Here is a 24670-nt window from a genome sequence, read left to right as displayed (position 1 = left end):
ATTCCAAATTGGAAGTGTTTGTTTTCTTGAGAAAATTTTCTTTTATCTTGATTTTCATATTGTTTTTCAATTGGATTTTCTTAAAAACGGGCTTATTCATTTATTTCATATATCTATCGTGTTCTTGTTGATTTAGGTATGAATGAAAACTCATTTTCTTCTTATGTAGATTGAGTTTGGTCTAGATTATAAATGTGTTCTAAAAGAAGGTGTGAAGTTGAAGTTGGAAGCTACTGATCAAGTGGTTCGAGAATGATATATAAACTTGAGTTAGGTAAAACATTGTGCTCAGTTTGTTATTTTTCATAGTGTAAACTTTTGATCATTGGTAGACCCATAACTTTTTATTTTTAGGAGATTTTCACATTAAAATTTGGTGTTATCGTCGCTCTCTTATTCTTCTCTTTTGTTTATTGATCTTAATTTCATACTTGAGCATATATGTTGGATAGGTGAAAAATGAGTTTAAATGAGTCTGATTTTTGAAAATATTAAATAATTTTTTATTTAATTTGATTATGATATTAAGTAGTAATTAGAAATGTGTTGAGGAGCTAATTATTCTTACGAATTTAGGTTGGGGAATTTTAATTCATTTGCATGTGAATTGCATTCAATTCATCCTCAATTGGTATATGGACGGATTTTTACTATAAAAATCATTTTTCAATTCTTGAATTTAATTATGAAATCTTATTAAGAAGGAGCTTTCATTAGGAGATCACAATTCTTAACCAGTGAAATTATTCTCATTGGAAAGTACACATGCAATATTTTTTCTCAAAATGCAAACAAAAAGTTTGGAATGCTATTGAATTTGGTTGGTCTCCACCTAAGGTATTTGATAGAGAAGGTAGACTAACAAATATTATCAAACCTAAATTGGAACGAGATATAGGTGAAAATGAAACTAGTGAAAATAATGTTAGAGCCATATATTCCATTTTTAATGTTATTAGCACATATGAATTTTTTGGTATTGTTACATGTAGGCTAAAGAGGTTTGGGATATCTTCCAAGTGACTCATGAAAGAGCCAATGTCGTTAAAGTATCCAAACTTCAAATGTTAAGCTTTATGTTTGAGACTATTAGGATGGAGGATCATAAGAGTTTTAGAGAGTTTCATACAAAATTGATGGATATTATGAATCCTACCTTTAATCTTGGTAAACTCATCCCTAACTCTAAAGTGATGAGAAAAATTTAAGGTCTCTACCATGAGTGGTCTAGAGCAAAAGTGACTACCACTAAAGAGTCCAAGGATATAGACTTATTAAAGATAGATGAACTTATAGACCCTCTCTAAAATTTTTCGGATGACCTTTGGATAACTTAGAAAAACTAAGAGAATTGCTTGAAAAGTTAATAAACAAATTTAGAAACATAACTATTTGTTAGTTATGATAAACAATAGTTATTCAAAAATTTTAATTATTTATTTATACATATATAACCACTGTTATTGCGGAAAACAAAATCCAACTCTTACAATGGCTCATTAGGACACAATAAGTTATTAGGGGAAGTAGGAGGTCTCCGAATCTTTGTGGCTTGTTCAAATCCGTAAGCAACTTCAATAAGCTTTGGCTCCATCCCCTTCAGTCCTCCAAAACATATGCCAAAGGGCATTCCATCTCCATCATACCCACCTGGAACACTAACTCCGGGGTAACCTCCAATGGCTAGTACAGTGGCCATGCCTGAACCCAGTGTCACCGTTGCATCAAGCTTATTCTCCATCATCAGTTTCTCAAACCCATCCCGAGACAGATTTGCCATCATTTCCATTGCCATCCTCTCTTGCTTCCCAATCCCATTTGTCATCTCTGCTGCCATAAAGACTTCCTGGCCATATTCATCAGTCTTTTCCTGCAATGGCACAAGGCTTAATTCATATATCTACAAAACCAATTAGCAAATGCCTGAGTTCTCATAACTCATTCCCCACTCTGGGAGTATTTACCAGATCAGAGTTGTTCAAGTTGAAGGCAATTATGTCTGCTAGGGACCTCACTGGAGATTTGGTGAGCTCTTTCAGGTATTCATTTATGTTGAGCTTGAACTCTGCCAACAAGGCTGTTGATTCACCACTTTCATAGGAGTTCAATATGATATCAACATTTTCTATTTCCAAATTGTCCACTAAAATTGCACCTCTTTGCCTGCAACATTTCCCAAAGAAATTCACATGACAGGACACTAAATCAATGGTATGTTTATTACATGAGTTTAGACTATGTTTATATATATAACAAAGCATATATATCTTCTACCTTAATACGGTGAGATGAGCCTCAAAGGCTGAAATAGCTGTTGATCCGTTGTAAAATCCAGAAAATGGATTCCTCACAACACCCAATCTCTTTCCTGCAAGCCCATCTTTGTTGAGAAATTGTTTGTAGCCACCAACAGGTATGAACTTGGATGCTTCTTTTGTTGCCTCACTGTCTCTAGGATCAAAACCCACTATAGCATCGAGCGCATAAACTGCGTCCAGCACACTCCTGCATATAGGTCTGTGGTAGAGAAACATCTGATCAACGATATATATATATATATATATATATAGAACAATCTCTACTTTCATAATTTATAGGCCTGTATAAACATAGAGTTTCCTAATAGCATAATGTTTGTGTTAGAGATTCAATAATCAATTTCAAAGCTATGTAACTTATAGTACCCGACACTGTCTTGTCGGGGTGAAATTGGGATGACACCTGCCCGACTGGTGAGTCCAACAGTGGGTTTAAACCCAACAACGGAGTTCACATCGGCTGGGCAGATGATGGAACCATCAGTCTCAGTCCCAAGCGAGACAGCCACCATGTTGGCCGCTACAGATATTGCAGATCCGCTGCTTGATGCGCATGGATCTCCCGATGGTACATATGGATTCTGCATGTCTCACAAGTCACAAAATTTAGACCTAATCTTCAAAATTACGAAACCAAATATAGGAAGAAGGAAAGCAATTAAGCTCACCACACCCTGTCCACTCCTTGGACACCAGCCGTTTCGAGTTTTCAAAGAACGAAACTGATACCACTCACTCATACTAGCCTTTCCCAGTATCACCGCCCCCGCCTTCCTCAACCTCTCCACCACCGCCGCGTCTCCACCCACCTTCGCCCCCAACAACGCAAATGACCCTGCAGTTGTATTCAACTTATCTTTAGTATTTATACTGTCCTTCAGCAACACCGGTACCCCATGCAGCTCCCCCAACTCCTTCTTGCTTTTAATCTCTGCATCGGCCTTGTCCGCTTGCTCTCGTGCATCTGGGTTCACCTCTATCACGCTGCGAAGCTCCGGATTCAGGGCCTCGATCTGGTGCAGGTAGAAGTCAACGAGCTGTCTGGAGGTGAGCTTGTTTTGAGAGAATGCCCATTGGATGTCCTTGATGTTGGCTTCTTCGATGACAAAGGAGTTGGAAAAGAAGAATCCGCAGAGGAGCAAAAGAGAAAGCATCTTAAACGCCATTGCCATTGCCATTGTGTCCATGAGAAGTGCAAATTTTTCAGACTAGAAAGTATCAACCTATAGGAGAAACAATATTGGATTTATCAAGTCCACATTTAATAAATGGGAGATTTTAATTGATCGAAGAAGAGCGAAGACTTTTTCAATTCACAGTATTAAGGATTGTAAGATGCAAGCAACATGCAATAAGCGAATTAGGGAAAGAGAAAAAAAAAAGCCCCAGAAAAAGAAAAGTAAAAATACTGACCGAAGCAAGCCGGGGCTTTCTGCATCCAAACCGGTGTCGTAGCCTTGAAGCAGCTGAAGAGATTCATCTCATCAGCCTGTCTCTGAAACTTCGGAAGAAACTTTGATGGCTCAAATCTAATACCTTCCCCAAAATCAAACCCACCAATATTCTTGATAAAACTCAAATCCCCGCAACTATTCTCCCCTGATTTTTCCATTATCCCGGCAAAACCATATGGAAGAAGCTGAACATCGCCTCTGTGCACACCCATTGGAGCTAATCTAGTAGCTTTCTGAAGAACAAAATGTCAAAATACCCCTACTATATCATTTATTTTTCTCTTTCCTCAATTTTAAAACTTTCCTAATTATTTTTATTATTCAAATGTAACATCCATTTATTTAATACCACAAAACCATACGATCTTCACTATTATTTGTGTAACATTAAAATTCAAATTGAATTTTTTTTTTTTTTTTGGGACTTTACCATTCACATATTTTATTTCTCTTATTTTCATTATAGTCGGGTGGGTCGATGTTTCCTCCTATAGTCAAATTATTGAACTATCTTTATAAAATAAATTCTTTTCGCATATATTTTATCTTCCCGTTATTTAAAATTTATTATTATTTGACTCAACTTATTATCATTCTCATTATTACCTATGTTTTTTTTTTTTCATCAAGCATAAAAATCCTTCAAATTGTTATCATTAAATATTCAAATATTAATAAATAAAAAAATATATCATATATAGTGTGTATCAAATGTTTTTATATAATGGTCATTAAACAAAAAAAGTTATGATTTGTAGTCCGTACCCGTGGTCAAATTGTAGTCAAATTGATGACTATATATATAAATAAATAAATCAATAATATTAATTTTTTATCTTTGATATTATAAAAAAATAAGTATAAATATATTAATATTTTGAATTTTATTAAATGAAATATGTATAATATTTAAATGTCAATATATTCAAAATGAAGAAAAATTAATTATTTAATTTAAACTAATTTTAGAATTTTATAAAATATTATATTATTTTTTAATATTATAAATATTTTAGAAACATATATATATTTTTATTTGCATTGTAAGTGATAAAGTGCATGCAGCCTAAGTAGGTGTTTTGCTCGGTAATCGGGTTGGGTTTTTACTGAATATCATTAAATGGAAGACCGCTAGGTTTTTTTTTCTTAAAAGATGGGGAGGAGGTGAGTTTTAATTGGGCTCATTTAATAAAAGGAAGAGCAGGGGAGTTGAACTGTTCAATTCATATGGAATCACCCGGTCCAGGCAATACACCGATCTAACCATTGGTTCAATGGCTTTGGGGTTGGTTCAAATATTTGATTTAATAGAGAGAAGTAGACTAGAAAATCTACCCGTCAATCAATTGGGTCCAATCTAATTTTCAAAATAGTATATAGTAATTAAAAAGATTAAACAATATAGATGCAATTTTAAATTGAAATAATTATGTAAGATTAATAACATGTTTGTTGGAATTTTTAAAAACAGTTTTTAAAAAATAGAAAACAACTTTTAATTTTTTATTTTTTTTTACATGTTTGGCAATTGTTTTGAAATTATAAATTTTAAAAACAAGATTCAGAGAACAACCTCTATATTGTTTTTAAAAACAAAAGGATCTGAAGCTGATGAGAAGTAATGAAAGCATGGCAAAATTTGAAGACACCATTGCTTCCCTCTGCTTTCTTAATCAGCTGTCTGTGCTCAACTCAAGTGTTTGCAGTCTTATTTTTGTACAGAGAGGCCTGGTCACAGACTCACGTCCACTTGTTCTAATGAAAACGTCATTTTTGGACACAGAGGCCTGGTGTTTCTGAGATCAATCAAGAAATAAATTGTAAAAAAGAATACTCATAATTAATTAAAAAGTTCAATCAAAACCCATTTTATCAAAATTTCAATATTTGTCATTAAATTTTATTATAAAGTTTGATTCATTCCTAATAAAATAAAATAAAATGTCATATTTTTCTTTTTTTCATCATTTTTATATGATATCTCATTTAAATCCAAGTTAATATTGATTTCTATATATATTTGATTGTTAAATATGAAAGAAAACTCTTATCACAAACACGGTTTGATCTAACAGTAAGCAAGTTGTTTGAGAAACAAGGAATGTGATGAAAAAAAAATGTGATCATTTTGACGTGTTATAAGCGCATTTGATAATGATTTTAAAAGTGTTTTTAATATATAAATTTTGAAGTGTTAAAAAATTTAGAAACACGTTTTATAATCATTGTCAAAGAGGAGGAGCTGTGTTAACATCGATTATCACTAGAATTAACAACGTATATGAATCATTTCCTCTATTATTATCATCGGAAACAAAATACCCTTCATTAGGCCACCAGACATTACTTGAGAAAGACCTAATTTATGGCTAAATGATCATTTGGAGCTAAGCAGGAGGCCTCCGAATCATTGTAGCTTGTTCGAAACCGTAAGCAACTTCGATGAGCTTCGGCTTCATCCCCCTTAGTCCTCCAAAACATATGCCAAAGGGCATTCCATCCTCATCATACCCAGCTGGAACAGTAATTCCTGGGTAACCTCCAATGGCCAGCACAGGGGCCATGCCCGGACCCAGTGTCACAGTCGCATCAAGCTCATTCTCCTTCATCAGTTTCTCAAATCCGTCACGTGACAGAATTGCCAGCATCTCCATTGCCGTCCTCTCTTCCTCCCCAATCCCATTTGTCATCTCTGATGCCATAAAGACTTCCTGTCCATATTCATCAGTCTTCTCCTGCAATGACACAAAGCTTTTATAATGCATTAATTTATAACCTTCATAACTTGGAATAACACAATAATCCATTTTTCAGATGTCTTTACTAGATCAGAGCTGTTCAAGTTGAAGGCAATAATGTCTGCTAAGGACCTCACTGGAGAGCTGGTGAGCTCTCTTAGATACTCATTTATGTTAAGCTTCAACTCAGCCAACAAGGCCGTTGATTCACCATTCATTCGGGTCCATGATGATATCAATATTTTCTATTTCCAGATTGTCCACTAAAATTGCACCCCTTTGCCTGCAATTTCCAAGAGAAAATTCTCGTGATCACTAGATGATGAATCAATGTGTGTTTTTTACATGAGATCAGACTTTGTTTATATATGGAACAAAGCATATGTATCTTCTACCTTAATGCATTCAGATGAGCCTCAAAGGCTGGAATAGCAGTGGATTCATCGTAAAGGTAAGAAAATGGATTCCTCACAACACCCAATCTCTTTCCTGTAAGCCCATCTTTGTTGAGAAATTGTTTGTAGCCACCATTCGGTATGAACTTTGATGCTTCTTCTGTTGCCTGGCTATCTCTAGGGTCGAAACCTACTATAGCATCCAGCACATAAACCGCATCCGACACAGTCCTGCATATGGGCCTGCAGTAGAGACTAACTATAGAACAAAATTCACTTGACATAATATCCAAGGGATCCTTTGATTTAGCCAAAGAAGCAATTGTTATATAGGTGTAGTAATCTACTTTCAACCATGTAAATATTCTCTATTTTAGATTCAATTGTCTAAATATTATTTGCTTTAAACCCATAGACCCCTATAGACATTGTTTGTCGGTTTAATCGTGTAAATATTGCCTATTTTCGATTCAAATAATTCATAAAGTCTACAAGCTTAAAAAGAGAATGAATTCTTACACTCGGTGTAAGATCGCCTTTAATAATATTTGTAACGTTTTCTTCTCAATCATATAGATATTATCTAAAAAAGGCTTACAATTCTAAAACATGTTTATAAGATTAAAAAAAAAAAGTGATCATACACATACACCCACATGAACTTTTTCACTATTTGACGTGGGATATTAATTATAAACATGTACCATACAAATGGCATAATGAATGTATTTGAGATTTTAATAAATTAATGATATCAGAGATGTGGTTAGCTTACAACTACCCATACTTACCCAACACTGTCTTGCCGGGGTGAAATAGGGATGACGCCTGCCCGACTGGTGAGTCCAACGGTGGGCTTAAACTCTACAACGGAGTTATGATCAGCTGGGCAGATGATGGAACCATTGGTCTCAGTCCCAAGCGAGACGACCACCATGTTGGCCGCCACTGATATTGCAGATCCGCTACTTGACCCATATGGATCTCCGGAATCAACATATGGATTCTGCACGTAATTCAGTAGTCACAAAGTAAATATTGGCTAAGAATCTGAGGCAATCCTTTTTTTTTTTTCTTTGAATTTTTTTTGAATTATTACTTCAACTTCTGGCCTAAATCATTCAAGAAGGGTTCTTGCGCCTCTAATCCTTTCAAATCGATCGTTAACTCCAACTTCTGATCGAAATTTAGCAAACTTTCTTTTGAACAAGATCAATAACAGTTCTTGTCGAAATTCTTTAGAATCTACTTCTGAGCAGAAACAAATTTAAAAGGAAAAAATAATGAAACCAAGATATGGAAAGAAATAAAGAAAGAAAGGAAATATGCAAGCTCACGAAGCCTTGTCCACCTCTTGCGCACCAACCTCGGGGGATTTTCAAAGAACGAAACTGACACCACTCACTCACTGCTCGTACTAGCCTTCCCCAGTATCACTGCTCCGGCGTTCCTCAACCTCTCCACCACCGCCGCATCTCCACTCACCTCCGCCCCCAACAATGCGTATGACCCAGCAGTTGTATTCAACCTATCTTTGGTATTTATACTGTAGTCCTTCAGCACCACCGGTATCCCATTCAACTCTCCCACCTTCGTCTTGCTTTTCATGCTTGAATCGGCTTTGTCAGCTTCATCTCCTGCATCTGGGTTCACCTCTATCACGCCATGAAGCTTGGGATTCAAGGCCTGGATCTGGTGCAGGTAGAAGTCGACGAGCTGTCTGGAGGTGAGTTGGTTTTGAGAGAATGCGTGTTGGATGTCCTTGATGGTGGCTTCTTGGATGACAAAGGAATCGGCAAAGAAGAATCCGGAGAGAATAAATAAAGATTGCATTCTAAGCGCCATTGCCATTGCCATTGCCATTGTAAGTGATGAAACATAGACATGCACATAAATTTTGTTCGGTTATCAAAGAGATTGTTCAAAATTTACATCTTGAATTTTGAACTCAAGGTCAAACACTTCCCTCAAATGAAATCCAATCATGGACGTACTGAAAGAGACATCCTACTGTAAGAGTTAGGCCCATTTGAATGTTTTTACATCCATTGCCCTTAGGAAGTTGGAAAAAGAGAAGAAAAGGTTCATTATTTATTGTGGGTGGAGAAATAGAGAAGAAACCATAGCTAGGTTCATGACTGGCTTTAGAGTATGGACAGATATTAGAGAGTTCTCCACCTACACCATAACTTTTTCTTTTTAGGAAATCATTTACCAATTCATTTTTTTTTATTTGCCCACTAACCTTAAATTTTTTTCACCTACCCAATCCTAAATTTCTCATTTTCTCAGCTACCCACTTAAATCCATAATCATTTGAAAGCCCTTTTAGGTCATTTAGATCTTCTTTTCCCCTTGATCCTTCTTTCGATCTATCTACATTTATTTCAACCCTAAAAGCACATCTTTTTATACATCAAAAACACTCATTAAAGTCTCCAAAAAAACATCTGTCCATATTCCCACACATTTTGACTTTCAAATTTTTGGTTGAAAATGAATGATCTTTCTTTTCACTATTAAAGTAGGCTTAGCAAGGTGGTGAGGTACCGGTTTCTCCAAGAGGAGCCGAAGAGGATCATTATTGTGCCTAGAGAAAAAAAGATGCGGCTAAATTCAAGATTGGCTTGATAGTGTAGACATTAGTAGTTGGCCCTCCATCCTTTTTAATTCGAAACTCTTATATTTTAAATAAGGATGGGGCCCCAACTACTGAAAACCCTACCACTAGTCATCAAATTAGCATACTTTCTATCACCCAAAGCCAAAAACTAATGTTCTACATATGGACTGCTAAAATCCTACAAATACTATAATTATAGATAGTAATATGGAGACATCAGTCAATTCAATACAAATACTAGTATACCCAAGAAGTAGAAATAAGGAAATAGCATACATATATATATATATATAATATAGAGAGAGGATTGAAATAGGTCTAGCAATGGATGAATCACTTGCAGGCAGTGAACTTGCAGGTGAGGTTGCCGGAGCCAGAATTTGCCCTCTTGAAGCGTAGAGCTGTGAGGAGGACATTCTGTTGGGACCCCATCAAGGCCAAACTCATATGCTGGATGACACCAAGGGTATGGTATGGGAAGAGAAGACTATTGTAGGAGTTGAGCAGTGAAGTTATGGCCTCTCTGAGGAGGGTCCTGTAAGGGTCTCCTCTCCCTTGCAGGCCTTCCCGCAGGTCATGTCTGTCCCATACTTCTGTGCTGCTAGCAGTCCAAACACAGATGCTACTTTCATATCTGGGTTCACCACCTTCCAGTAGCATTTGTACTCTGGAGCTGTCCATTTCCTGAAAAAAGACAACCATTTAGTAATGGGAAACAGAGGATATGAACTATATTTGAAAGTTTCAGTGTTCTTCTATGGGAAGTTCTTCGTAATTTCCTTGACTTACTCGTGTGAACAGGCTGAGGCTTCCAGGAAGGGCACTGGTGGTGCTGGAGGCAATGGAGGCAATGGAGGCAATGGAGGCAATGGAGGCATTGATGGCATTCGTGGAACTGGCGGAAGCTGAAATGATGGAGGCCTAGATGGAGTTCCTGGAGTAGGAACTGGGGTAGAGGATCTTGAGCAAAAGGACATGGGCTGAGCAGGCTGAGAAAGCAAGGAATCCACTGCATACATCTCCATATCAAACATCCTGAACATAAGTCTAACAGACTGGGCAGGACCAGCAGCTGCTCTACAACCTGTTGACCCCTGTCCACTGCCTGAAATTTGTGCATAACAACCGGTCAAATCTGGGGCACCGTCAAACCTCATTGCATAGGTTCCAAACCAATTTGTAGTCTCTTCCCTCCACATTGTGATTTGTCCATTACTGTTGGCACATGCCATGGTAACCTTTATTCCTGCAGAAAAGGTAGCTGTTAAATTCTTTTGAACCCTAATCCATTCTTTCATCTCCTGTTTGATTGCTAAGAAATTGAAGGAAACAGAAACAAATTCTTCTAATGGATTTTGGCATATGATAGGTAAACATGAACAACTGTATACAGTGAGGATGTTGGGGTAATCACCGTGAAAGTACTATCTACATTATGAGAGACAACATCCAAGGAACAAAACTTTGAAAAAAGAAAATGTAGTTGTTGATCAAGGATCATACCATAGAGGGGATAATCGAAGAGGGATCTCTGTCCATCCTTGCATTGGTCGCAGAAGACGGTGCCCGTGACCATGGCATCTGCATGAGCCCATCAATGGCTGCAGCAAGAATGAGAAAAGCTGTGAATAGGAGGTTGAGGGGCAAATCCATGAGAGGCCTGGGAGCAGTGGGAAAGCCAAGCAAGAAAGTAGAACACTAAAAGAGAGAAAAGCTGGTGTGGATCAGAATGTGAATGAGCACAAACAAGATTCATAAGAAGTAAATAAGGAGTGTTGTCTTTTAACTCTCAACTGCCTCCATTTATGAGGTGTGGAAAGAAAAGGCTTGAAGACTCTGTTCTCCATGACCCAGTACGGTACATTCATTTAAGGCTGTCTAGAAGGCTCTGTCCTCCATGGCCATTTCTCCGCATTTGTTACAGAACTATTATACAGGTAATATTTAAGGAGTTAGGATATTACATAGGATAAAAAATAAAAATAAAAAGATCAAGAGGGCGGTGCCATGGATGCCCTTGACTGGCAAATAAACCATGGAGTTCAGCAGGCATGAGGGAGGACTCTCTCATGCCACTGATTCAATGGAAGTTCGTCTAAGCTTTTGATCATGAATTTCACTGGAATTAAGAGATGGGTATGAAAGAAGCATTCTGACAATAGATTGATTTTCAATTTAAAATTTGTATTATTCATAAGTGAATAATTTTTTTGAAAGCGTTAGTAAATGGAAGTCTGGTGGTAGAAGCAACTAGCTCCACAACATTAACAATCTACAACTTCGATTATGCGGATATGCCATCCAACTTTGAGACCAGCATATATTTTTGAAATATTCCTCTCCACTAAAAATCTACATATTTTGTTTACTGTTTGTTCACGGACCATATCAGAAATCAGAACCCATTCAACTTCGGCAGAAAAAGCATCATTCATATTCACTGAGCCATGGGCCATCCATATCGACTGATATTACTTCACATCACCAAGACAATGAGACATAAACTAGTTTTTAGCTGGTTTTATGCTTCGTTTTGGAGAGAGATGTGAAGCGTATCTCACCTAACATCTTTAAAGCAAATGTTCCACATGGCTTTCGTACAGCTTCATAGCCGTTATATTTGAAGCTTCTGACAGTCTCAGTACCAATCTCTCACCTACAGCAAGGCAGAAGCAGAAGCAATCCAATTTTGTCAAATGTTCCAGACCATATGGCCGTTATATTCGAACTTCTGGAAAGATGGCTCCACAAGCATTGATGAAGCCATGTGAAGAAGCAACAATTTTGGGTTAGAGTAGAAAAATGATTGATAGCATCTAACAGATGATCCTCTATCAACCAAGATGCTGCATGTGCAATTCTCCGCTCTCTTTTTGACTGGTAAAAAGAGGTGAATGAGAAGAAATTACTGGAAAAGGGGATATATAACCATGAGTCATACTCTCCCTCGACAACATTATAATTCAAATACGTGGTTGGTTACACAATTTCTGTGACCATAACTCTATAAATTTAGGGATGCAGCAATCGCCTGCCACCAATGTTTACAGCCCCCATCTGGAGATCTGCTTCCACCCTAGCCCCCTCATTTTAGGCTCATTCTGGAGCCTGCCTGTGATTTTCCTTTCTCTAAACTTAGTGAAAACAAAATCAATGAAAACAATCTCGAGGGGTGACTAGAAAAAAGGGATTAAATTGAGTCTTCCTACAACAAATAGTCATCCACTATCCCGTGAACCTGACCACCAACACCAGCACAAGGCAACGATGTATGGAAACAAATGAATATTGAAATGGTAGCAAACCCTACCCATAATGAAAAGCATTAAAACAATACACAAGGTAAAGTCTCTTATTTATTTGTCACAAATTTATAGATTCCAAAATCTGCACTCGGGTCAACATAAGAGAAAGAATTCGATGTCAAAAATAATAATAGAAATAGCACAGAATCCTGTGTGGCGATATCCATTACAAACAAAAGCCATTTAGGCCTAAACACTGCAACTACTGAGAATGCCTACCAAAATTGTCTCCATACTGCATCATAGAAATAACAGTTAGGGCAAAACACAGAAAAGAAAACAAAGAAACCAATATAATCTCATCAATTCAACATCTTAGTCTTTAATAGGTTGATACTTTTCTTTCTTTTCTTTTTTTCTTTTTTCTTTTTTGAAATGTTCCTGTCAACCATCAGCATGCATCTCAATCTTGAGTTTTCTCTTCATGTTCATCCTCAGTTTTCGCAGCTCTACACCCAAAAGAAGAAAAACAAATTAGTTTCACAAAAAGAAATCAGCAGGGCCATCCAATTGAGCATAGCCACAACTTTCCCCCTGAAAGCTAACAGGAAATTTTTTGCTACAATTTGTAATCTAACAATGATTAACAAGTGAGCTGCACCAATGAACAATCCAAAGCTTAGTCATTTTACAAACTTAAAAATAAAGACATAAAACTTATTCATAGAAAATTATCATGCTTACAACAAATAAGCTCATATAATTTTGTATTCAAGAGGGAATGCAAATAGAAACAACAATTCACAGACAGAAACAAATAGAACCTATTGAACAGAAATCTATTCACTAGTTACATCATGCCTTGCCCTATAAAAATTCACCACCAGACAAAACTTATGACATTTTAGGTGAAAGAATCTTGCAATCAAATAAAACCACTACTTCTAAGTTCAATGCTTATGAGGGATCCAATTTACATAAACTTCAACCAAACCCATCTCAATCATATCCAAATAACAACCAGGGGTAGTGGGATAAGAAAATTTTTCTTTTGACCCTTCCCACTTATGAAGATGCTTATATAAATGCAACCTTCTAACACCCAAAGATCCACTGGCCAGTTAAACCTAATATCCACTTACTAATAGTATAATGAAGATTCAAATATGGTACAGGCATGTCAATTTTTTGGCCAAGATCCCACCTTTTCTTCACCAAGGAAGAGAATGGAATATTAAGCACTGATCAAAAACCACATTTTTTAAACAAAGCGAGTATTCCCATGAGGCAGCCGCATTAACATAGGTGGTGTTTATTAAAAGATTGATGCTTTAATAGAAGATTCAAAAGTGCTAATCAAGTATGAGTTTCCTTCTGTGGTTTAATCAAAGAAACTTGGAAGTGTTTAGTCAATAAAGATACACAAGCAAAGATATGCTAATCAAACTAAGCAGTTCAATAATTGAAATATAAAACAACTAAGCGTTTGCCATTCGGATAATTAGATCAATCAAACAGCTGATTTCACAAACCTCACATCTTCAGATTCTGGCTTCCTCCAACTCTTCTCAGTCCTACTTTCAGGCAAACTCGCCCTCGCATTACCACTTCCAAAACTCCTCTTCCCAAACGATGGCCCATCTGTTTGCCCCACGCCTGGTGAACCCACGTCCTTAAGCTTCACAGACTCCAGCTTCTCCTCAATTTCCTTCCAATCCTGCCCTTTCTCAGCCAATACCTCCTCCCTCGGCCGGGCCTCTCCAAAAGGATTTGGACCCTTGGGCTTCGCAACCGACCCAGACCCTGGTTGTTGTCCATCGTTCACCGGCACTGTCCGAGGCTGCAAAATAAGCTTTGGCCTCGATCCCGCACTGCCATTAGCATTCCCACTCCCCTCTTCCTTTTTCCGTCCCCAGGACTCGGAATCAGCACCACCACCACCATCCGAGGCAGAATCGAAACCCCCTCTTCTCTCTCTGAGACTCTCAAAGCCGCCGCCGCCGCCAAATCTTCGTCCCTCCGACGGAGTGAAGCTTTTATTCGACACCCAACTGGCCGATTCATCTGCTCGAGACTGCGAATCAAAGAACCCTCCTCTATCCCTCCTCTCAAACCCATTGCCCACCGTCGATTTCTTCGCCGCACCCCAATCGTCGATCTCATCAGCCCTAGAAGGCGCCAATTCCCTGCTCGAATCCCTCCCAAAGCCTCCCTGTCTCCTCTCCTCCGAACCCCTAGAACCCCATCTAGGGTTCGCCGAATCCTCGCCGCCCCCATACCGACTCCGCCCGCCTTCATACGAACCATTCGAACCGTACGACCTGAACCCTCCGCCGAGTCGGCCACGGTCCAGCTCCTCCGCGCTCCGCTGCCGCGGCCCAGTAGGCAGCATCATCAAATCCTCATGAGTCAGCCCTTGGTTTGGCTTGGCTGAGCCGATTTCCCAGCGCCGAAGGCCGAAAACTCCGACAGCGACAAGGTCTGACCTTTCTTCTTCTTGGATTTCGTAGCGGCCGCCGTTGCCAAAGTCGGAAAATCCGCCGAAGCCTCCGGCGCCTGCCGTCCCTCACCGCCGGAAAATTCTCCATTAACTTTATCATCTTGTTGCTGTTGTAGAAGCTCGTCTTCATGCTCCTCTGAATCTAGGGCCCACGCGCCGGCCTTCCCCCACGGAGACACTGTTGCCGCCATTGTTTCTAAAACTCTCTCCCTTTCTCTCTCTATCGCAAAATCGCTAGGTTGAGGTTTGCGTCTGTTGGCAGCGGAGGTGGGGTCTTATATATAGAAACGGGGACGTGATCCGACGGTTGGATTTCGATGGATCAAGCTCAACCCGACGGTGGTGATGAGGCTTGGTGGTTTCCTAATCAGAGTTTACTTTACGTTGTAAGCACGATCAACGGTTGTGATGGACGCTGGTATTTTAATTACAATAAGCGAGGAAGTTAACTCTTGTTGAAGTATGTTTGATGGATGGTGTATGGAGAGCGGAGCTTTATAGGAAGTGGAAGGCCGTACCGTATTAGGAAGCACCTGGAGTAAGGAAAAGTGATTGTCATGATACGGAGAAGTAATCTAAAAGAGCTTCTTCTCACAAATCTGAAAAGTTATTTTTCTTTTTGAGAAGAGAAAATATGATAAAATTTATTAAAAGATCATGCATTTAATTTTTTTATTGATCCGATCTTCATAGACAAACTTGGGATTTGTCATCCCCAAGTAAGATCGATTCAGGATCATGGGATCCTTTTCTATCATATAGGAAAGGTCGTTGCGCAAAATGTACTTTTAAGTAATTACCCCATAAATCTTATATCTATCTACATGAAGAAGAAATCACTTTTATCTTTTAAAAAAAAGAATATAATTTTGCAGCTTTTGACAATAAAAAATTTGTAAGATATATTAAAGAATGCATATTATTGTAAGAATATTCTTGCTTGGTAATAAAGGGATAGACATCTTTAAAAGGTGATATTAGGGAGAAAAAAATAACTAGATTATTATCTTTAAATTCTAAAAATAAAATTTTTCATGTATTTTATTATAAAAAAATACTTTAAAAAACATATTTTAGTTGATTTCTAAATATTATCTGTTCATGATAAAAATATATTAATCTAAACACCATTTTAGCATTTTACAATATTCACTTCCAAACTAGTCATTAGACTTGCAAATTTATATCAAAGAACACAAATTTGGCTGATCAATCATGGGCAACCATGCAAGGCCAAAAGTCTCTTCAAAGTTCAAACAGACTTAACTTAAACGTTAAGGCAATAGAATTCATGGGCAGTCAGGAACTCGATGCTTTCTCTATAGCCCATCAGGCACAATCACAAACCAAGGCAAACCCATTTGGTATAGAAAATAATATGTTTCCAAAAAATGCTTTTGGTAAAAAATTATCAAATATGTTTCATAAATTAGAAAACTGTTTTCAAGGCAACTACTGATGACTAAACATGAAGACTGAACTTGAAATTACACCATGAAAGCACACACAAGCAAAGATGACTCCATGTTTCTGCAGATCAGTGTTCATACAATTGATCTTTTTCAACTCTACAAGAGTATGTATCCACACCGATGATTTAGTGATCGACAAAACGAGTCAGTAATGATCTATGTACTACTACAATTCAACTAAAGAATAAACCCTATACTCAAATTATCATTGAATGGAAGCATGTGGATAAATATGTACAAATTTGAAGGCAATTATCGGACCAGCCATGAATGATAGGGAACTGCAGCCTCCTTTCCTAATTTCAAATGGTTTGGCAATTCCCATCTTCCAACCATCCTGCCCTGCAACTGTCAACAGGGTTGCATAGAAAAGAAATCATCTGGGAAAATCCTGAATCTCCAAGTTTGTGAAGAGAAGAGAGGAACTCTTCACCCTGCAAATGCACTAGTGTAATGCTACGTCACAGCATTGTGTTTGCTTCATTGCCGGGGATCATTTTCTTTGTCCATCCATTTCAAAGCAAAAATTCATTGCTCAAAATAATCAGAATGGTGTAAAGTGATAAAATGTTCATACTTCAACACCCTTCATTGCATCCCCACTTAGATACCATGTTATGGTTCCTGCATTGAATAGGAAAGGTGTTAGCAATGTAAGTATAATTGAATAGTTTTTTTTATAGGTAAAAGCAAATATATTAAAAGCACAAAAAAAGGAGCACTAGACAAAGAGACAACCAACCATCCCACAACAAGGGGCCCTAGACAAAGACAAAGCCTGTGAGACAAAAAGCAGGCTCCCAAACCATAACCTTGTCCAATATCCACATAACCTTGCTTCACCAAGGCCCCTTGCAAAACAAACCAAAGTACAAAAACCTACAAGCAACAGACAGAAACTCTTCTTCTCCACCTTCCAACCTAATAAATTGCAAGGTGTGTACAACCTAATAAATTGCATTATTCACCGGAAGAATAATCAGATTCAAAGGATTAGCACATTCGAGTAAAGCTCAACTATGTTAAAAGAAGGAAAGGCTCTCTCTCTCTCTCTGGAGTTAAATGCACAAGTGTACCTTATGATTTCATAGACGCCAGTTCTACAAGTAGTTTGATCAACAAAGAAAAAACTAGTACAAAACTCACTAATGATTCTGTTATTTCAGCTAGACCATCTGTGTCAAAGAGTCTGCCTATCATCCAATCTGAAGACCATTCAGTATAATGATCATTCTATTTCCAAACTTCCAGAATAAAGTGGGCTTAGATGGCTGTGTCCATCTTTTCATATGACTTGGATTGACGATAATGTTCACTAGCTGGACAACATGGAGGTGAATCCACAACTAGCCAGAATCTAGCCCTGGTTTAATACTCAGGCTTGAACCAGAACTGCCTGGTAAGCAAAGATGGAGAAAGAAATGAGACAACTGTCCTTACCCCCATCTTTTGGAGGAAATACTTGTATGAATATTCTCTGGGCATAATTCCCCAGGCCAATCTGAGAAATTATTCAATACCTGAAAAAGCCCTTGCCTCACCCCAAAAAATCATTTAAGAAATAAAAGAACAAAGCAAAGAGAACTCATATCTAAACAAACCACGTATCATTCTTTCAAGGAAAACATTTACGGACAGTTCCACAAAAAGGGGGGGAAAAGACGAAAAAAGAAAAGAATAAGGAGGAGAAGAAAATGCCCAACTAAAATCAGAACAGCCACACCAACTAAGACCTCAGGTAAAAAGACCAAAAAAAATACGGCACAAACTTGCATTTTCTTCTCCATTAGATAGCATTTCTAGTGAGATATGCATGGTATAGTCATCCCAAAGGCATACTTATGTGGTTAAAAATCCTTCATTAATTTCCTTTTCAAAAGAAAATAAGGAACTGTCCTTGTATGGAATTTTGTAATTTTTCAATTTCTTTTATCAGTACTATGGTTCCCATCAAAAGGAAAGTAGTTTTTCAACCTGAATTGGACCAAGCAGGTTGAAAGAATGAACTCAGCATCGATTTTAGTCAACAGGCTAATTTGACAATGAACTCAGCTTGAAATTGTGCTGCACTCTGCTACCTCATTTGTAACTTATGTTCATAACTGCTTTATGAGAATGGCTTACAGATCTAACAGATAGATGCGTAAGAATTAGGCTGATCTGTATTTGGAGGATAAATATTTGGACTAACAAAGGACAATCCTTGGGACTAAAATCTTGGGTCTGTAAGATAAAAATAATAATAAAAATAAAAATAAATTGGTCAATTTGTACCTGATGCAGTAGCTGGTTCCTGTTCCCTTGTTGCATGCAGTATGATTGTTCCTGAAAGGACAGTGATGAATCCACATATCTCTGAAGCTATGCTGCTTGCATTCTGACCTGACCAATCCTGCAGAGCACATGCAAAGAATAAGATTTATGCTCATTATTTCTTGTAATCATAAGAACCCAATAATGCAGCTTCAGAAACAACACCAAGTAAATAGATTCAGCAATCTACCTTGAACATTATTGCACTTGCACTTATAGTCAGAGTTGTGAACATGACATAATAAATTGGAGAAACAATTGCTGCATTAAATGTATCCAGCGCCTGGAACAAAGAAGCTATAAACATCAGCCAACACGAGAAATGCAAGAGCCTGTTCACTTAAACTACATTCACCAAATAGCTAACAAACCAATTAGGAGAAATGGCACACAACATAACCATTCAAGCTTGTGTAAGTCACACAACTCAGCTCAATAAAGTGGAATCACAGCTTTCAGATTTTTCTCAACATTAAGGGAGCTAGGGAAAGGTTAAAGGATTAGAGTGTAAAATGGTTCACATACTTGCATAGAATGGCTAAATGACCTGACCCACACTCTTAAGCACCAATCACAATGACTGAAAAGTTTTGCAGATTCCTAGATAAAATTTTAATTATGACTATTGCAAATGAAGTATCATGATGGTCATCAAGCACTTCTAGGTTCAAAATATTGTAAGCTTGAGAAATATATTTAATTAACATGGTGGTATTGAAAACTGGAAGTTGAAAACCAAAATGCATCAATCTTCTGTAAAGCCCTACAGGCTTGCAATATAATCATCAGGGTACAAAAATTGAATTAAATTGGATGGGCAAGCATGAAGCAAATGGATTGGAAGTTTTTTGCTTGTTAAGTTTCAGGAGATTTGGCAGTGCTAGAGATTGCAATCCTCTATACAACAATACATCATATATGGCATATAATAGTCTCCTGGGAATGACTATTGCCTGCAACAATGCATAGGGTTCTTTGACCTAATTGTTCACTTGTTGTAAGTTTCCAAAACATGTCCAAAATCCAAGGAAAATATTTTAAATACAGCAATACGCTAACTAGCAAGCATGAGATGCATCCCAAGTATTTTTTTGACTTTGGACACATTGAAATCATCTATACCTTATATAATCAATGCAACTAACCCAAAATCTCAAAACATGATATATGATTTTTCATGTGTTAAATAGTGCGGGTAAGCATGCAAGATAGCAGATAGGCATTTTAAGGCATGATTGTCAAGGTTTAATGAAAAATAATATGCTAAGTTGAGAATTAATGTCTTATAGAGAGACAGTCAAGTCATGATTCTCTGATAAGACTGCAGCTAGTCCAAGATGCAAATTGAGTATTGTGAAATTCAATAGCAATTTAGTCCTAACTCGAATACGAATCACTCATCTTGGCTCACTCATGATAAAACTTGATGTAACAACTCAATTTGGATCCAATGCAAATGAGAGGGGGTAAAAATCCCGAGAATCTTTGCATTTCTCATAGAATCTCCACATCAATCAAGGAAAATGTCTCAATCCTTGACTAGGAACAAGAAAAAACACTTCAACAAATTATTATGAACAAGAAATTCATAATTACTTATTTTCAGACAATTATCAAGTTGTTATTAAACACATTTCTTTCTATTTTTTGTCTTCTTTTTTGACAGCACAAACTAATTTTTTTTTTCAGCAAGTTAAAATTTCAATGTGTTGATATAACAGTAATCAAAAATCAGTATTGGGTGTAAAACTGGGATAACAGATGCTTTTATAACTATTGAATCAATCAAATATGATAGATGGTTTCTTTGCTATTAGTTGTCGAGTCTATCAAATTGTAATTATTTTTCTAAGAATTTTCACTACTCCTTTTATAAGTTTTTGAGCTTTTAACTAACATATTGCACGTATAGCTCAATATAATCTGCCTTGGGACCTACTAAGTCAGTGAAAATACTGTAACTTTGAACCATAGGTCAAATACTCAAAAACAAGAAAGCAATGACTTACTAAAGAATAGAAATAAACATTATTAAAATCATAACACTTCCAGCATTGATAATGCTAGACTTGCCTTATTCAGATAGTTTAACTGCGTGATGACACAGACTGCTGCAACAGTAAGGAAAAACCAAGTTTGAGGATAAGCAACTTGACTTATCCCCTCCAGAGTAAGCTTTATAGCAATTCCAATAGCCTTTATGCTTACAACCTGCAGAACAGCAAGAGAAATGTTCCAAAGACTGAGCACCGAACAGAGTAGCAAATGTTACAATGAAATGAAAAGCCATAAACCTCCAAAAAACAGAGTGCCCCTAGCTACTTGGAGACTTAAAAAGGCAACATAATTACCGTAAGTGAACCCATTAATGAACAAATGCCCAAGTAAACCAGTATATTTGTCTGTCCATATCGAGGTTCAAAATACAAGATCAAAGCCAATACTGCGGATAATGTAGCTGCTACATATATTAGAAATGCTGTCAAAAGAAAAAGAAAAGCAACAAAAGCATTAGTTATTTCTTCAACTAATAAGGTGAAAAAAAGAGTAGAACTTAAGATAAAAAGAAATGTCTAAACCCGGAACCTGGTTGAGTTGCCAGAGCCCAGATTTCTTGTACCGAATTTGGAGTGTGCTCTTGAGGTGCATGGATTACAATCACTACTGATCCCACAATGCAGGAAACACATCCCAGAACACCCATTTTCTGTAGCCGTTCCTTCAACATGAAATGCGCCAAAATGGCACTATTCACATATATCAAACATGTTAGTTCTAAAATAAAAGAGAAAAGAAAATTCCACTTTTATTTTAATAATTTAGCACAAACAAGACCTTTGAAGCACCTGCGTTATTACCTAATAATTATACTCAACGCACCAAGGGGGGTCACCAGAACTGCTGGAGCATAAACGTAGGCAACAAAGTTTGCAACCTCTCCAACAATCACTATTTGACAAGAAATTTCACAATCCAAGATTAATATACATTGACCGACTATCATTTCAGAGATTTTTTTTTTCTTGATAGGCAAATAAGAGACTATGTGTGTATATATATGTATATATAAAGAGTGTCAAACTAAAGTGGTGAACATAGTATACCAGAAGTATACAAGTAAGAAACAAAAAACCAGCTACAGAGATATAGTGGCAAACACAGTGCACCGGAAGTATCATATCATTTAAGTGATATGATAATTGGAAGGGAAAAAAGAATTAACTAGCAGTGATGTTCAATATACTTACTCAAAACCATTCCTGCCCACCAAAGAGGCTCAAGCAAGTAAGTGTAACCTCCAACTCCTACATTATTAAAAAATGAAAGTTCATTATATGAACAAAAGGAAGCATGCAGCATTCAAATAAAATGATCCATTTGGTTCATAAACAAAGTAATTAATTTTAAACCAACATACTAAGTGCAAAACTTATTCATGTGTCAATTGATTTAGAAAGACAGATATGACCTTATTGTATATGGTACAGAGAATGGCCAAAATGGAACCATCCCACCATCATGAAATCTTGAACCATCACAAAAATTTAAGATTCAAGTTTTGGGTAGTTTTAAGTATCCAGCATTTCTCTAAAATGAAAATAAGGTTTCAATTGTCTTAGGGTACTTCTATATCGATAGAAACCAATCCTAGCTTCAGCTTGCTCAGAAGGAACACTTTTTTTTTCCACTTTTCCTTTATTTTTTGAAGCGGAAGAATTACCCAGATACACACTAGTATTTCTAATTGACATAATGGACCCGATTAATAAACCAGATTGTGCCCCTGAACAAGAAAACAGTAAATATGAACACAATATTTGCCTTCAAATCAGTGAGTTCAGAATTATGTAGATTCCAATTTTCATTTCCTTCCACGTCCCTCCTCTTCCACGTCCCCCCATCTTACTGATAATAATGAAGGGAGCAACAACATTTTCATTTTCCTCCAATTCCCCAGTGAATGAGCTCCGGGAAGGTAGATTAAAAATTCGTATGATACAATCCAACATCATAGACACATAGAACAACTGATATCAGAATTGAATTACATAATCACAATCAAGCTCACCTGCGCGTGTACCGGAATCAGCAGCGCGCTTGAGACCCTTCTTCTTCAAGATGAAGCTGGAGCCAATGAAAGCGCTCGACGCCATTGCCAGTATCAATCCTCTCGTATTGTCCGACACCCCCATTTCTTTCTCCCACTCCCCAAAACCCCACCAATTCAAATAGTTGCGATCACCGACAACCACAGTTCTCCAAAAATAAGAAGCTGAAAATCCGATAAGAATTCCCGCCAAAACCTCAGTAACGTCGGCCGGCGGTTTCAGAATTAGCAGATACAGAGAGAGAGAGAGAGAGAGAGAGAGAGACAGACAGACAGACAGACAGAGAAAGAGAGAGTGTGTATGTGTGGATGGGGATCTCAAATGGCGGAAGCGCCCTCTCTCTCTTCACCAAACACACGCAGTGGCAGTCGTCGTCATCGTCGTCTTGTTCGGAAGTTTCTCGCGTACGTACAGTGATGCAGGTTGGGCTAGGGCGGGATCGCCTCCTTCGCGGCGTCGCTTAACTATGTTGCTACCGGATCCCTTGTCGTTCACTGTTCTAACGCCACGTGGCAATGTGGCAGTCTGCTCCCCAGTGGAATGTCAAAAACACCCTTAACAGATTGTAACAATAGACCAAATATAGGGTCAAATATGTAATTTCATAGAAGATTAGGATTCTAGAGAGCCATAATGGGACAACCAGGATGCCAACGAATGCAAAAAAAAAAAAAAGAAAAAAAGAAAAAAAAAAAGGTGAAGTAATGTCTGTCTTTAATTTTTTTTTTAAAAGAAAAAATTTAAAGGGTTTTCATTTTAATTTCTATTTTGAAATTTTATTTATATTATTATTATTAATAAAAAAATAAAAATATTTAAAAACATTTCTAATATTTTAATACTTAAATAATAATTTTTTAAATATTAAAAATATTTTTAAAATTATTATCGACTCAATTTTTTATTTTATTTTAAATAATTTATTAATTTTACATTTTATGTATTTATGTTTATATTTTATGTTTTTGAAAAAAAAAAAGTAATAATTATGTTAAATTTATATGATGGCTTGATTTGTTGTCAAATGATGTCGCTTGTTCCAGACGTTACTCTTTTTATCCCCGTGAGTGCGTCCTTCGGTTCTTTTAACCCAAAACTTAAAATAAATATATTAAAAAAAAAAAATCTCTCCTGTAATTGGAAAGAAAAAGAAAAAGGGTTTTTTTTTTTTTTTTCTCTACATTTTCTTCTCCTACCCCATTTTGTTCTCTCCAACATTCAAACGAGAACTTAATGATTAAGAATTAAGAAAGTGTTTGTTTTATTCGACTAGAAAATCTGCTTGAAAGTTTCTGGCTTTGACCCGAAGAATAGTTTTGTAGGTATACAACTATGACCTAAAATCCAATCTAAAACATCTAATCTGATGGAAAATCCAAATACCAAAACCAAAACCAAATGAAGCTTCCTTCTCCATTCTTTTTACTTTTCCTTTGTTCTTTGTCAAGGGATTAGAGGAAGCTTCCCATGAAATACAGGCGTTGTGGTTGATTAAGTTTAACC

General features: G+C 37.0%; 3 protein-coding genes and 3 pseudogenes across 5 annotated transcripts in view; all 6 read right to left on the bottom strand.

Moving 5' to 3' along the window:
• Positions 1-1415: 1415 nt before the first annotated feature.
• LOC117911818 (probable amidase At4g34880) overlaps positions 1416-24670 on the bottom strand; it is a 24197-nt gene continuing 942 nt past the window's right edge. The window contains exons 1-7 of one of the 3 annotated variants that reach the window (XM_034826242.1): positions 3732-3967; positions 2987-3541; positions 2685-2899; positions 2275-2517; positions 1965-2163; positions 1741-1870; positions 1416-1710 (exon numbers count right to left, since the gene is read on the bottom strand). In XM_034826242.1, the coding sequence (XP_034682133.1) occupies positions 1487-1710; positions 1741-1870; positions 1965-2163; positions 2275-2517; positions 2685-2899; positions 2987-3505 (1530 nt within the window). In that variant the 5' untranslated portion in view covers positions 3506-3541; positions 3732-3967 and the 3' untranslated portion in view covers positions 1416-1486. Of the gene's footprint in view, positions 1871-1964; positions 2164-2274; positions 2518-2684; positions 2900-2986; positions 3542-3731; positions 3968-24670 lie in introns of those variants that run through there. The other 2 variants (XM_034826239.1, XM_034826240.1) reach the window with 2 other exon arrangements.
• Positions 5967-9098, bottom strand: LOC117911823 (annotated as a pseudogene).
• The window catches only part of LOC117911824, a 29048-nt pseudogene continuing 10646 nt past the window's right edge, over positions 6269-24670 (bottom strand).
• Positions 9692-11500, bottom strand: LOC117911821 (annotated as a pseudogene).
• LOC117911820 (eukaryotic translation initiation factor 4B3-like) lies at positions 12861-15639 on the bottom strand. The gene is given in 3 exon segments (XM_034826244.1): positions 12861-13282; positions 14306-15188; positions 15191-15639. Coding segments are annotated over 3 exon segments (1203 nt in total). The 5' UTR covers positions 15465-15639; the 3' UTR covers positions 12861-13236.
• LOC117911146 (probable magnesium transporter NIPA6) lies at positions 17317-23822 on the bottom strand. Its single transcript, XM_034825357.1, has 9 exons — positions 23128-23822; positions 22307-22363; positions 21917-22007; positions 21645-21805; positions 21410-21537; positions 21132-21269; positions 19249-19341; positions 19020-19137; positions 17317-17369 (listed from the first exon to the last, which is right to left on the bottom strand). The coding sequence occupies exons 1-9, from the start codon at positions 23249-23251 to the stop codon at positions 17317-17319; spliced, it is 963 nt and encodes a 320-aa protein (XP_034681248.1). The 5' UTR covers positions 23252-23822.

This window comes from Vitis riparia, chromosome 3 (assembly GCF_004353265.1).
Source record: "Vitis riparia cultivar Riparia Gloire de Montpellier isolate 1030 chromosome 3, EGFV_Vit.rip_1.0, whole genome shotgun sequence".
NCBI lineage: Eukaryota > Viridiplantae > Streptophyta > Magnoliopsida > Vitales > Vitaceae > Vitis > Vitis riparia.
Note: the sequence above shows the minus strand (reverse complement) of the source record. Positions and strands in the feature narration are given on the sequence as shown.

Bases quoted from the DNA above. Each gene is read 5' to 3' on its own strand.
- LOC117911146 (XM_034825357.1), bottom strand. From the start codon at position 23,251: ATGGGGGTGTCGGACAATACGAGAGGATTGATACTGGCAATGGCGTCG. The intron at 21,806-21,916 runs GTAATAACGCAG...ATATGTGAATAG, and splicing joins GCGTTGAGTATAATTATTAG to TGCCATTTTGGCGCATTTCA. The intron at 21,538-21,644 runs GTTCCGGGTTTA...TTCTTTTGACAG, and splicing joins GGCTCTGGCAACTCAACCAG to CATTTCTAATATATGTAGCA.